This window comes from Pristiophorus japonicus, chromosome 2 (genome assembly GCF_044704955.1).
Source record: "Pristiophorus japonicus isolate sPriJap1 chromosome 2, sPriJap1.hap1, whole genome shotgun sequence".
Lineage (NCBI taxonomy): Eukaryota > Metazoa > Chordata > Chondrichthyes > Pristiophoridae > Pristiophorus > Pristiophorus japonicus.
In genome coordinates, this window is record NC_091978.1 from 254,697,170 (window position 1) to 254,712,020 (window position 14,851).

At 44.4% G+C, this 14,851-nt stretch overlaps 1 protein-coding gene and 1 non-coding gene across 7 annotated transcripts in view; one reads left to right on the forward strand and one right to left on the reverse strand.

The window, feature by feature from the left end:
* The window catches only part of LOC139245559 (5'-3' DNA helicase ZGRF1-like), a 153,041-nt gene extending 138,402 nt beyond the window's left edge, over positions 1-14,639 (forward strand). For 5 of the 6 annotated variants that reach the window (XM_070871181.1, XM_070871196.1, XM_070871200.1 and 2 more), the window contains 2 exons: positions 8,131-8,219; positions 13,524-14,639. In XM_070871181.1, coding sequence (XP_070727282.1) covers positions 8,131-8,219; positions 13,524-13,587 — 153 coding nt within the window. In that variant the 3' untranslated portion in view covers positions 13,588-14,639. The remainder of the gene's footprint in view (positions 1-8,130; positions 8,220-13,523) is intronic. The other variant, XM_070871194.1, reaches the window with a different exon arrangement.
* Positions 779-960, reverse strand: LOC139251365 (U2 spliceosomal RNA). The gene has a single exon (XR_011591387.1). It is a non-coding gene; the product is annotated as a U2 spliceosomal RNA (small nuclear RNA).
* Positions 14,640-14,851: the final 212 nt, after the last annotated feature.

Here is a 14,851-nt window from a genome sequence, read left to right on the forward strand (position 1 = left end):
TGTGTTTTTTTTTCCCTTGTTGCCATTTTGCAATTGAATATATTGCTAAAACTGCATAGTAATTTGTATGTTAAGGATTAACATTCCTGTTAAGGCAGTTAAGAAATCTATTGGAAATGTGTTCTGATTTACCACTTGTGGTAAGTTAAGATGTAATGGTTTACAAAATTGTATTATTTAAATGGGAGAGAGGGGAAATTCTTCTCATTTTCTACCAAAAATGGCTAATGTCAATTTGTAAGATTCCTTTTTTTTTTAAAGAGAACATGATACCTAAAGTTACTTGCTAAGATTAATAGGTTTCTTTGAGAACTGAACCTGGCACATTAGAGCAAATGAAAAATTTCACGAATGACTGGAATTTTTCTCCACTTATTTAAATTTCCATCCACAATCACAATTACAGGTGTTTCATAAAGATTTATGTTTGCTGCTTCAATTTCTCTATCACTTAGCTTTTACATAGTATTCCATTAGAAGGTGGTCACTCTTTGATGAAGGCTAACATCTTGATATTGGTCATCAGTTTGCCTTATACTAGTTTGAATTTGTTCTACTCTCGCAATTTAGTTTAAAGTACGTTTCCGGACTAACCTTTCTATACCATTAGCTGTTATATTTGGTTCAATAAGATCACTTCTCAATTGCCTCCTTTCAAGGCTGAAAAGCCCAAGTTTTTTTTGTTTGTTTGTTTGTTCATTCATTATTGTCAGATCAACTCCAGCGCCAAAGATCACTTTGCGCTATTACACTTTATCTTAGCCAAAAGGCCGAGAGGGGAAGCTGCACCGTTCCTGGAAACACTGCAATACCAGGTCGGTGCGTGGAGTGGACGGGGCAAGCCCCTGTTCCATCTCCCTGTTCCAAAAAAACAATTCAATATTTGGTCCCCATAGGGGATATTAAACTGATAAGAACAGATACTACACTTGATCTTAGCCAAAAGGCCGAGTGGGCTTTCCTTGTAATTCAGGCCTCTAACACCAGGGACCAGCATCGTGGTTCTTCTCTGTATTGTCTCCTTGTGACTCTTTTCCATCCATGCAACGTTTCCGCCATTTTTCTGGAGTTTCCATGGATCTTTCATTGAAGTCACGGAAGAGGATCAGAAGAGTCCCTGTGAAAATGTAACCCCTTACTGTGCTAATAGCACGTATGCTTTTCTTGTGTCAGCACATTTGCGTAATTATTCGTAGCTGCAAGTGCAGCTTAGGCCTGTTGTAGGGAACGAGTCTAATGAACTGGAAAATTGTGGTGTAGGTGTAATTTAAGGGGAATTAGCCACTTAATGCAATGATGCCTTAAGGAAGGTTCAAAAGATTGGAGGGGGAGAAGACTAAAAAGTGACAGGAGAAAATGAAGCATAAGAAAAGACAACGTGGAGACACAGATCAGAGACTGCAAGTAAATGATGGAACACTTAAGCCCCTTTTTGATGGCTGGTGCAGTGGAGGTAGTTACGAGAAGATTGTCCGTTTGCCCCTCCAGGGCACCATTTCCATGGGCTAGATTTTCCATTATTTTTGCATGCATACCGCCCACCTAACGTCCATTTTAACGCTGAAATGAGGTGTAACGCCCATATATCGCCTATTTAGCCACAAAATGGAAACTGATGCCCATTTCTCGGTCACTTATCGCCGAGTGTAACTTTCGGCATGTACGTAACGGTGATAAAAAAATAATACCGCCCGCCCACTTTTTTGGGGCGGAAACATCACATTTGCCGAAACTAATGCCCAGTATATCGCCAAGAGTGACTTATAGCACCTCGCACACACATTGCCCACAATCTCGCTCGCCGAAAAAACTGCTGTGAAAAAGTTGAACTGATCTGAACTAATCACAGCGGTGTGGATGCCATTTTGTAAATCACAGGTCGCTTCATTGAAAAGGCTGCTTCAACTTCGGGGAGTTTGGATGTACTCTGGAGTTCTTTTAAGGTGATGTGACCATCTGAACAGACATCTTATCATACTGTGGACGATTGGATTTTACTTTAGGTGTCTTAGTGGGGAAATTTATTGCTTGGTAACAATCAGCATTATACTTATAGTTATTGGAATGGGGCCAGCCATTTCTCAGTCTGCCTTGATGACACCGCAGATGCTGCAGAATACAAATGGCACAATGTCTAATCCACAGCATTATGTGCCCAATCTAAGATGTGCCAGACTGATGAAGAGGACTAGACCATACACCCACCCCCCGCACTTACAGGGAGAAGCAGTCTTACCTCGACTTTTCTGAGAACATCTGCCTTCGGTGATTGCGCTTCCATAAAGTGGTTATCAGTGAGATATGCCAGCTCATCAGGGCAAATCTACAGCCTGCCAGCCCCATCAGGGCCTCACTGTCCATCGAGGTCATGGTCATGCGTCCGGTTCCTTTCAGGCCTCCGCTGATGACATTTGCGCTATATCTCAGCATGCCACATATTGCTGCATTAGACAGGTCACTGAAGCCCTGTACACACGTAGGATGGACTTTTATCAGCTTCCCTGTGACCACGGAGGCTCAGACTGACAGGGCTCTAGGATTCTACCAAATTGCTAACTTCCCCAAGGTGCAGGGAGCAATAGACTATACGCACATTGCCATGCGGGCACCTTCTCAGGACCCAGAAGTTTTTTGCAACCGAAAAGGATTTCACTCCCTGAAGGTTCAACTCGTTGTCGATCACAACCAGATAATTATGGCAGTGAATGCCAAATTTCCAGGCAGCATCGATGAGGCTCGCATCCTGCGTGAGAGCGCTGTATCTGACATGTTTACCAGTCAGCCAGAAGGTCACTGCTGGATGCTTGGTGACAAATGATATGGCCTTGCCACCTGGCTGATGACCCCCTGCGTGACACCCACACCGAAGCCGAGAAGCGATACGAGACCCACAGAGCCACACACAATGTGGTCCAGAAAACCATTGGTGTGCTTAAGTAGTGCTTTAGATGCCTAGAGCACTCAGGAGGGGAGCTACAGTACAATCCTGATCAGGTCGTGTGCTCCATGCTGCACAACTTGGCTATCAGGAGGGGGCAAGAATTGCCAGAAGGGACTGATGGACCACCTCAGAAGAGAGGAGGACAAGGAGGTGGACGCTGACCTCGGGCCAGACAATCAGGCTGACTATGCAACCATGCCCTCGCCCCCCTCCAGACCGCAGGAAAGGGCCCATGGTAGCTACATAGCTGCAAGACTCTTACGTCAGCAGCTCATAAATAAGGGCTTTGCCTGAAAGAACATTGCTGTTATTGACAAAGCTGACACACTGCTGTGTGTGCAGCTCAGACATCAATGGTGGGCATTACCTTGGTGCCAGTTAAAGTTTAAGTTCATTCAAGTTAAGTTTAATTATACCCTTTCATGTTACGGAATCACCAGTGTTTAACGGTCCATCTATCTGAGACAATGCACAACAAGGTTATGTTAAATAAAAACATTTAATCCAACCATTTGTCTGAAATAAGTATAACGGTCAAAAACACCCTATCCTCACCCCACCCCACCCCACAACACATTTTAGAACATTGACATCAGTTAAATGGTCAACATTTCCAGCAACACAGACCACAAATGCAAGCAAACCAACAGGGTGGCCCCCTCCCCCCATACCTTACAACAAATTGCATACACCGAGATGGAGATATAACAAAGCCATCATCTGCAGACGTGCACCTCACTTTTCTCCCCCCCCCCCCCCCCCCCCCCCCCCAATGCCATTTCTCCCCACCTCTACCACTTCCTCTCCTCACTCCACGGCGCCTGGCTGAGGCGCTCCTCGGGCGGTGCCTCATTGCGGGGCGGGGGGGGAATGAAGGCAGAGCCGGTGGTTGCACGGATACGGGAGCGGGGGGGGGGGGTCCCGAGGTGGAACATTCTCCGATCCAGAAGCAAGATGTTGCTCCTGCCTCGCATGTGTCGTTGGCACCTGGGGTGCGGTGCCGCACTCCAGGACCACTGGGAGGCCTGTGCCATCAGTGTTCCTGGCTATCGCCTCCAGGGCCTCTGCCATCCGCGGAACGTGTTCCATCATGGTGCCGGAGATGCTGGCTAGCTGTTGGGATATGCCCCCCAATGTCTGGAGGATCTGGTGACCTATGTTAGCAGTCCTTCTGGACAACTCTGCCATGTCGCCGCTCTCATCTGGCACTCGTGGAGCAGACTTGCCGCGTCTAATAAATCTCCGCAGGGTCGGCGCTGTCCTGGGGACAACTGGGGTGCCCTGTGGCAAGGTGCTTGGGGCCCAGTACCTCCACAGTGGAAGTGGGAATGGCCACAGGAGCACTAGATGGCCTTGGGGTCGAATACCTTCTGGAGCCTGGCGATGCAGGCTCCTTAAAGCCCATGCTGTCATCCGTAGAGAACGGACCCAGCAGATTGATGGGCGAGAATCTGTGCTCCTCAGCATCAGATGTCGGATTGTCCGGCGAGTCCGGCCCCACGCCCCCACCTTCTGGGCTCGGTGGTCTTGCCTGGGGAAGCGCTGCCGGCTGAGCTGCAAAACACAAATGAGGTTATTAGAGAAGGGGGTACTAGGATCACAAGGTGAGTCCAGCGCCACACACAGTATATGCACAACAAAAGCACCACCACTATCAAAATCATCACAGACATCACATTTCATGACCATCAATACATTCTGCATTGCAATGATTCTCATGAGGCCAGCATTATTTAGAGGACACTTTTAGCAATCATCTATCATATATTATTGTTTGGCTATGAGTGGGTGTGGCATCTATTGACTTTACATTACGCAATGGTGTATACTTTACTCACGTGGCATTATTCAGGTTCTGCAGCTGCTTGCGTGGCCGACTGGGGATGGGTCCCCACGAGTGCGAGCACCCGCTCCTCTATATCGGTGAGGTCAATGAGGACTGGTGGCCCCCCACCCGTTCGCCTCTGCTCGGCCCTATTCCTCAAAAGCTTCTTCTGTAAAAGGTAACAACAGGATGACATGGCATGAGATCATTGCGTGATATCATTGCTAGGTACTGTCACAGAGACTGATATAACACATAACCGACAGATGTAATCATGATTATAATGAAAATGATCATTCTTTACCTAAAGACGTACACCGTGACCGCAGGCTTTGAGTTCAACATTCCCGGTAAAAGTGAAAGACCTCACATTTGATTTTAATCACTCATGACACTTACAAATTAAATTATATAAATACATACGGATATATAAATAAATGTTATACCTACTCTGGCGGATCCGACATGGTCATTCCATCGCTTTCGGCATTGGTTGCCCTCACACAATTCGGTTGCCGACAAGACCGCTATCCCGGCCCATATCTTCTGGTTGGGGTGGGCTTCCCACGCCCTCCCTGTGTCAGTTGACCCCTGCGTGACTCGGCCTCCTGCATGAGGGAGGCATTTGCCTCATCCGAGAACCTACTCGCTCTCTTTCGTCCTCCCATTTGTTCCTCTCACAGCTCACTGCTCTCGCCAACGTCAGTCTCCACAGCATGCTGGACTGCCTCCTCCACTCCCTCCATTATAGGCACCAAATTAGACAAAATATCTGGCTGATAACAGCTAACTATTCTCACAATTTTGTATTAAGCTTGAAACTCTCCCTCCTACCTCCCAAAGCAGTTAAACAAGCACCCACCACACCCACACATGCATTCACTCCCTCTCTGCTCCATCTCTCTCTGTCTCCTCTTATGCGCATGTAATGATGACCCCTGACCTGAATCGCAGGAAACGAGCGTTGCCATGCTGTTGCTAAGGACGGCGACACTTTACGGCAGAAGGTCAGAGAGATTTAACACTAATGCCCATTTCAGATCACTCGCGGTAACGGCCATTTTACAAAATGGAAACTAGGGGATTTGAAAATGTGCGATAATCCGGCGATTTGAAAACCCATATTTATTGTCCACGCCGGAAATAACGCCCATTTTTGGGCGATCTGCAGAAAAGTGGAAAATCTAGCCCCATATGTCTGGAAGGAGACAGGTTTGAGCCCGCAGCTGACCCTCGCTGTCACTGATTGTGCCAGCCCTATGCTACATATTAGCTGCAGGTGTCCTTGCAGCAGATGACACAGCTATGCACCTCACTCTCTGCTGAGTTGGAACTTGTGAAGTCAGTTCTCCAAGATTGTTGCAGGTAGATTTGCCAAGGCCTGCAGGTTTGATTAGTGGCATCTTGGCAGCGAATCAGAATATGCTGGCTATTGATCACCATGGAATGCCTTCTTTCGTGCAGTACCACTTAAACCATGTACTTTTATCACGATACTTTCAAAGACCATCCAGAATTAAGGTTAATCAGGCCTTCAAATATTGTATTTGTGCCATCTCGTCTTGTGTCACGGTCTTCCTTGGGAATTGGAGCCTATGCATGCACTAATATTCTGCTAAGCAAAAGTATATGTACTTCTGCCTATAGTCAAGGGTGTAAGACTATTAATGAATGGGCACAGGACTTTTCTGGTGCAGCCTGACGTGTCTGGCATCTCTCTGTTGGTTATCCTCCTTTTCCTCCTAAAAGCTGAGTATTGGGGAGTTCCCACTGTGCAAAAAAAGAGGCGGCGGCAGAACAATTACTAAAAGCACTCATGAAAATCTATGGGGCAGCAGAAAAAGAACAAACAAAAGTGCCAAAATTGTCTGAAAATTGTTCACTGAATCCTCTTACTCTGCCTTTTAAATAAAATTCCATAAAGTTGATCATGTAGCAATCTGAACATCTGTTATACATGAGCATGAAAATCACCCAGTGATGTGCACACATTACGTTTGCAAATAGTGTACAAGATAAAATGATGTCACAGTGAAGCACCTGCATGGCTCAGAAGTGGGTAGAGATACAGTGTAATGGATATTCACCCACTTTTCCACTCCGTTCCACTTTGTGCGCCTATTTGTGAGGTACAACTGAGATGGAAAATTGGCCTCTACCACTTTCACTAACCTGGATAATGTATTTTTCTTTCTTTGGCACACAATGTCCATAATTACATTTCTTCAAAGGCATTTTAAAATAAGAGGGTAAGTACATTTTTACTCAACTGAAATGTATTAGCTTCCTGTATTAATGGATTATCCAGCACAGTTTATTTAAAGAAATATTTGTCTTAAAATTGTGCACATTGTTGTACCCACTGTTTCTTTATCCAACTGGCTTGCCGGTTATATATGATATTGCTACACTGTTAGGTTGGGCCTCTACTCATTGGAATTCAGAAGAATGAGATCTTATTGAAACGTATAAGATTATGAGGGGGCTTGACGAGGTGGATGCAGAAAGAATGTTTCCACTGATAGGGGAGACTAGAACTAGAACATGATCTTAGAATAAGGGGCCGCCCATTTAAAACTGAGATGAGGAGAAATTTCTTCTCTGAGGGTTGTAAATCTGTGGAATTCGCTGCCTCAGAGAGCTGTGGAAGCTGGGACATTGAATAAATTTGAGACAGAAATGGACAGTTTCTTAAACGATAAGGGATTATGGGGAGCGGGCAGGGAAGTGGACCAGAGTCCATGATCGGATCAGCCATGATCGTATTGAGTGGGGAGCAGGCCCAAGGGGCCATGTGGCCTATTCCTGCTCCTATTTCTTGTGTTATTATGTTATGTCTTTCATTCACGGGACAAAACTGTGGTATTGATACACAGCAGATGCTGCTAAGGATTCTGCTGTTCATTTAATCACTCCTGCCTTCCATCCTATTACAGATCTTCCCTTTTGTTCTTTCCTCCCTGCCTCTGCACTTGCTTCAAATCTGTAACATTTCCCAGTTCTGATGAAAAGCCACAGACCTGAAACGTTAACTCTGTTTCTCTCTCCACAGATGCTGCCTGGCCTGCTGAGTATTTCCAGCATTTTCTGTTTATATAGTAATGCACTGTTATTTGGCATTTTGTTCAGGTACTCATAATTACAAGAGTAGTACTACTACCTTTTGCAGTAAAAATTCTGGAGGAGTGCAGGTTTAAGCCCAGTGCATTGACATTTTATCTGCAAGCAGTTATGGCAGATAGGTGTAGGCTTAAAATCATTGTGACTGCTCTAAATGATTAAAATGCAATACTTATCAATTTAGTATATTTAAGTCCAATCTAATATTTATTTTCATATAAGGTTGTTTTTTTTCACTTCACAGGCTGTTAATACCACAGAAAGCGCTGAAAGAAATAAAACACCTGAGGTGCAGGATTGTGCAAATTATCCAAGCAGCCAGGCTACTGGCAGGTGATTTAATTCATAACTGCATATGTAGTTAACCTGAAAAGTGTGTGTGATTGTGTGCCCCCCAAAATTACCAGAAAATTCAGTACTAATGAGTCTTTTATTTGCCTGCACATATCAGTAGGGTAGCCCAGGTGCCAATGGGAAGAATTGCAGATATGATGTCCCTTTTTAATTGGTTTCAGTGTAGCTGATGTGTTACTGAAATATCAATCAGAGCTATAGAAAATACACATTTGGCCTGTATACTGTCACGTCTTTTCCAGTTGAGAGCAGGTGCTTCCTGTGTCCATCAAACTTACTGGTTTGAAAATTGGTTCGTGCCTGAGGTCAGGAGTAAACTCAATGGTGGCCATGAACTGCCGCGCTGAAACGGATGCACAAGAGAACCGTGTGAAATTGGGCCACTTGCTTCTTCAGTCTGTAACCGGCATGCAGGGGATGCCAGTCGTGCCCCAAGAGGCCGTGCGCCGGTCCTGAAGAGGGTGTAAATTGGCCGGCAGGGATGCCGGCACTGGGCCCACAGTAAGTTAGGAAAGAGGGAGGAGATCGAGAGGGGGTTGAGTAGTGGCACGCAAGTTTAATGTGAAGCCAAGAGGAGCACACCTGCTCCTCTTGCCCCCACACTCAGGTAAGTTAAAAATCTTTTCCTGGCAGCCTCCAGTGGTCCTTTAAAGACCACTGGTTTGACTGCTTTTTGATTGACCGTAGCATGCTGTGGTTAGTTTTCTCAATCGGGAACCAGTTTCGTAAAGGGCCCTGTAATAGACATTAAACCCTCGATTTACATATCCAAATGGCCAACCAGTCATTAAAGGTAGGCATGCGGGTACAGCAGCCGTAAAGAAGGCAAATGGCATGTTGGCCTTCATAGCGAGAGGATTTGAATGTAGGAACAGGGAGGTCTTACTACAGTTGTACAGGGCCTTGGTGTGGCCACACCTTGAGTATTGTGTGCAGTTTTGGTCTCCTAATCTGAGGAAGGACATTCTTGCTATTGAGGGAGTGCAGCGAAGGTTCACCAGACTGATTCCCGGGATGGCAGGACTGACATATGAGGAGAGACTGGATCGACTAGGCTTATGTTCACTGGAATTTAGAAGAATGAGAGGGGGTCTCATAGAAACATATAAAATTCTGACGGGATTGGACAGGTTAGATGCAGGAAGAATGTTCCCGATGTTGGGGAAGTCCAGAACCAGGGGGTCACAGTCTAAGGATAAGGGGTAAGCCATATAGGACCAAGATGAGGAGAAACTTCTTCACTCAGAGAATTGTGAACCTGTGGAATTCTCTACCACAGAAAGTTGTTGAGGCCAGTTCGCTAGATATATTCAAAAGGGAGTTAGATGTGGCCCTTACGGCTAAAGGGATCAGGGGGTATGGCGAGAAGGCAGGAGTGGGGTACTGAAGTTGCATGATCAGCCATGATCATATTGAATGGTGCAGGCTCGAAGGGCTGAATGGCCTAACCCTGCACCTATTTTCGATGTTTATACATGGAATTACAGAATCTTATAGCACAAAAGAAGGCCATAAGGCCCATCTTACCTGTGCCGGCTCTTTTAAAATCAGGAGAAGTGTATAATGGGCAGCTGTTCCCATGCCGCTCGTTTGACACTATCTGTCAAAGTCAAAATTAACCACATTGCTCTTGAAAGGGAACATGTGGTAAATCCGACCTGACCCGACCTGGGACGGAACACCGTATCGGCTGCGGGGATAAAGGAGGAACCAGCCACCACAGGGAGAAGTGCGAGCTGTACTAAGAGGCTGACAAAAGCGAAGAGGGCGACGACATCAACGTCACCGGAATCCAGGGAGCGGATTGGTGGGGTGTCGTGGAGTGAGGTCGAGCCCAACGGAGGAGTCGGGACCCAGAGTAGGAGCGTCGGCAGTCGGGACCCAGTGCGGAGGCCGGAAGCCCAAAAGCGGCCCAGGGAAGGACCAGCACGGGCCAACAGCGAGGTGTCATGGGGACTACACTGTGCCCTATGAATCCCAAGGAAAGAGGGCCTATGGAAAGGAGGAAGGAGGACAGTAGGAGTATGTGTGTGTGTATGAACTAGACCCATATAGCAAAGCCTGGTCTCCAGTCATCTTGGATCTCCTTGCCACTGGACCAAGATCTTGCTCTGTCAGGCCCGTGTGGTAGCTGGTGTGCAACGGCCACTCTACGTTAAAATAATTCATGCACAGGAATCTTCCACGCTCTAAGATGAAGTTTGGGACCTGGAACATCAGGCAAATCATCCTCGACTCTGAGGGACTGCCTGAGAAGAATAAGGGGTAAATCAGCCACATATTGTAGAACCCGCCTGATTTTCATTCCAGGTAGTGAAGCAGAAAATGTACCACACTGAATTTACCGAGTACTATTTAACTGTCAGCAAATTGAAGAGGTGAACACATTTGCAGCCAATTTTGCAGTGCAGCTCCTGTGTGCTGTCTTGAATCCATTTCCAAATGTAACAATTCTGAGTATGTGAACACGTTGGTTAATCTCCAAATAAGAAGTTTCTAGAATCTGGTTTGGGGGAAACTCGCTGGGCATTTATTTTAATCTTTGCAGCGTGGCACAGATTGACTTGCCACATGAAGGCAGGAGTAGGCCATTTGGCCCCTCGAGCCTGCTCCACTATTAAATAAGATCATGGCTGATCTGATCTTGGCCTCAACTCCACTTTCCTACCCATAACCCTTGACTCCCCCTGTAGTACAAAAAATCTGTCTATCTCCACAAATATCTTCAGTGACCCAACAATCTCAGCTCTCTGGGGTAGAGAATTCCAAAGATTCACGATCCTTTGAGAGAGGAAATTCCCCCTAATCTCTGTTTTAAATGGATAACCCCTTATTCTGAAACTGTGCCCCCTAGTTTTTTTCCCCACGAGAGGCAACATCCTCTCTGCATCTACCCTGTCAAGCCCCCTCAGAATCTTATATGTTTCAATAAGATCACCTCTCATTCTTCGAAACTCCAATGAGTATAGACCCAACCTGCTCAACCTATCTTCAAATGTCCAGAATTGCTACATTTTAACAAAGCTGGAGCAGGGGGAGGATAAAGCCAGCGCAGTGGGTGGGATTGGAGCTGCAATTAGATGTTTGTTTTGCTGCTGATGGAAATGTTTTAAAAATGGTGCAAACTAACGACTCTGCATCATAAGACATGGAAATTAGTAGAAAAACAGACTTCAGTTTTAAAGGTCACACTTTTAGAAACATATAAAATTCTGACGGGACTGAACAGGTTGGATATAGGAAGAATTTCTCGATGTTGGGGAAGTCCAGAACCAGGGGACACAGTCTAAGGATAAGGGGTAAGCCATTGGGACTGAGATGAGGAGAAACTTCTTCACTCAGAGTTGTTAACCTGTGGAATTCCCTACCGTAGAAAATTATTGATGCCTGTTCGTTAGATATATTCAACAGGGAGTTAGATGTGGCCCTTACGGCTAAAAGGATCAAGGGGTATGGAGAGAAAGCAGGAAAGGGGTACAGAGGTGCATGATCAGCCATGATCTTCTAGAATGGTGGTGCAGGCTCGAAGGGCCGAATGGCCTACTCCTGCACCTATTTTCTATGTTTCTATGTTAATACCAGTTTCAGGCAGCCGCTCTTGGTAACTACAGTACGCCCTAACCAATATGGCGTGCAGCACATACCCGGCATGAAATGGATGCATGCACCGCCGCCTGGCACATTGGACTCTTCAGTTGCCGTTTTTTGCCTGAAATTTCTAGGCTATTGTGTTCAAGTTTACTTCAATTTTTCTGTCTTTATCCTTTCTGCCTTTCTGAATAATCAAGGTGGGTTCTGGATTCAACCGCTGTAGCAACGTTCACTATTTGGACAGCCTTCTGAGAAAGAAATTCAGAATGGTGGCCTCCTAATTGTCATTCCGCCTGGAATCTTCTACCCTCCATCGGCTGATTTCTCAGCAAAACAGAGGCGGGAAATGTGTCAGAAACCATTCCACCAGATCCTTTCCCATTTTTACAGCTGCCCTATTTTCTGCTGGAAATGATCGGTGATGCGCAATACATCTGCCCTTGTGTGGATGGATGTATTGTAATGATATTAAAATGATGGAATTATGTTTTCCAATGTATTTTTTATCGTTTTGTACCATAGCAATGCTGTATACAGGGAAACCTGCAATAATTAATCTATGAAAAGCTGTACAAGACCACTTCCCCCATGAATAGGCTGTCATAAAGATCATTAAGCACAAAATACAACATTGGGCTTATCCATAATTAAACTGTTTCAGGGTCAAGAGTCACATACTTCACTTTCTGGACACCTTTATGGAACAACAGCTTTTTACCACTCTTGCCATTTTCACTCACTCATTGGGTCGTTCAAAAAAAATGAATGCTTTGGAGTTGACAGAGGGCTTTAGCAACTTTAACGTCAGTTGATCAAATTGTGAATGGGTTTACTCAGACACTGATTCTAGTTATACCATTGAATGAGGAAAGTATGAGTCTCTATTGGAGTACTGCACAGCCAGTATGATCGTGTTTCTTCATCATAGGGTTTTATCATCCCAGTTGGACAGGTAGATATGGCATCCAGCACCAGACAGCTTCCACTTGATGGGACAGACAATTGAGCAGACTAAAGTCTTAAATAATAGCCTTCTATTAATCATAGATAAAGCATTGATGGTTTCAGGAAAGGCTCAACTTTTAGGACATAATATAAAATAAAACTAACATTGCTTTAACAGTGCCATAGTGAAAGAATTTATTCGATTTGCAGGGAGTTTCACCCAGTCCTAGACTGCTTCAAATCATTTGAATCGGGCTCAATGGCAGCAACATTCATGCCAATCTAGAAAAAGAACAATAGTGATCAACGGCTTCAGAAAGAAAAGCTGACAACTCAACAACACACCTGATATGTGAAAAAAATATATAGCTATATGGGCTTTATAATTTAAGTAGTTGGTACACACAACATTCCTTCACTTGTACTGGAGGGAACACCCTTTTTTTATTACCCATTCTCTCATTTTACTGTCATCCATTTCCCCTTTCCCTTTCATTACTATTAATTTGCCCACCCGTAACCTCCATCCTTCTTCAGACTGCTCCTCGATGAGTCCATTGGCGAATGCACCGGAACAGGTCCATGTCTGCTCTTTGTGCTGCTCCCAGAGCTGATGACTGGGATTGCAGCCTCTGTATACTGTAGGTGGGAACTGTCATGCAAGAGTCCTCTTTACACTTTGAAAGAAAAAAACTAACTAAAATGCCTACATATGATTTATAAATATATTGTTACATGTTTTAACAGCGGAGAAGAACAGAGTACATTGCCAAGGATGGAAACTCAATGTCAGGAATGCTGTGCGAAATAACAGCAGCAAGATTGCACTAATTCGACACAAGTGCATCCATTTCACATTGTTTGGTCTGAAAAAAATGCAACCGCATTTTGATTGACAAGATGGAATAATTCAAACTCGATCAAATAGAATTTAGTCTGGAGGATGTGGAAGGACATGATGATAACATTTTGCCTTCTGTCCCATTATGAGCAGCAATACAAAATGTGATATATGTGGATCATCCTGACAAGTATTGGTTGGAGACTTTTCCCGCTGAAAGAAAATAATAATGTTATCGTTGTATTTACTTTTTATAACTGCAATATAACTTTTGTAACTAGACTATATAAGTTAAACAAACTTCTATGTTGTCATTTAAATTACTCAAATAGCTTCTTCTTCACTCCTTACAAGTACTTCCCTCAACAGGATGGTTGGACAGTAGACTTCTCTGCAGCTGCTGTTCCATGATAATGATTTATTTGGATCATTTTGATTTGTGGGGTTTTCTCTCATATATATTATATTTTTGGTTACTCTGGTAAGGCAAAGAATGTTGGTACTAGCGAAGCCAAGGATTCCCAGGTCAGGTATAGTATAGTTAAAGCTCCTATTCTGGTTTTGCTTACAAGGAGCAGGGTTGTGGCTGCCCTTATTCATTTTATGTAAGACTCTTTCAGCAGGCAGAATAAGAGGACACTTTTATCCATTTATTTGAGGCTGGATTTGAACTCTAGTCTGTGAGGAGAAAGAACAGAGTGCTCATCCACTGTGCCAGTTTGGCATATTTTTTCTTTTAGAATTGATCAGTCATAAAGCTCTCCAGTTACCAATCTGGCCAAGAATTGACGAGAGTCAACCCAATTGTAATAAATGGATGTGAGTGACAGACAGCCATTTGTTAATGAAACCAGCACGAAAACCACAGGGCCACTTGCAAATACTTATTTGTATGTACAGTAGTAATATATTTTGGATAATTACAAACTTCAGAATACCGCCATCTTTGAACATCTTGCCATACACTATAAATACTCATTTTAATTATTTGTTTAAATAGCAGGAAATCAATGTTCATATTGTATAGAATGTTTAAGAAAATTATCTAACTTATAATATAAATGATAATAAATGTTATAAAGTATAACAACAAAAATGAAAATTGTTATGTCTTGAATAAAGAGTCAGACTAGATACTGCAAGCTCAAAGTAAGGTGTGACCGTAGTCCTTTATTACAGATCTCAGAGTGCCTCTCCAGCTTGTGAGGCCTCCTTATATACAGGTGCTCCCAAG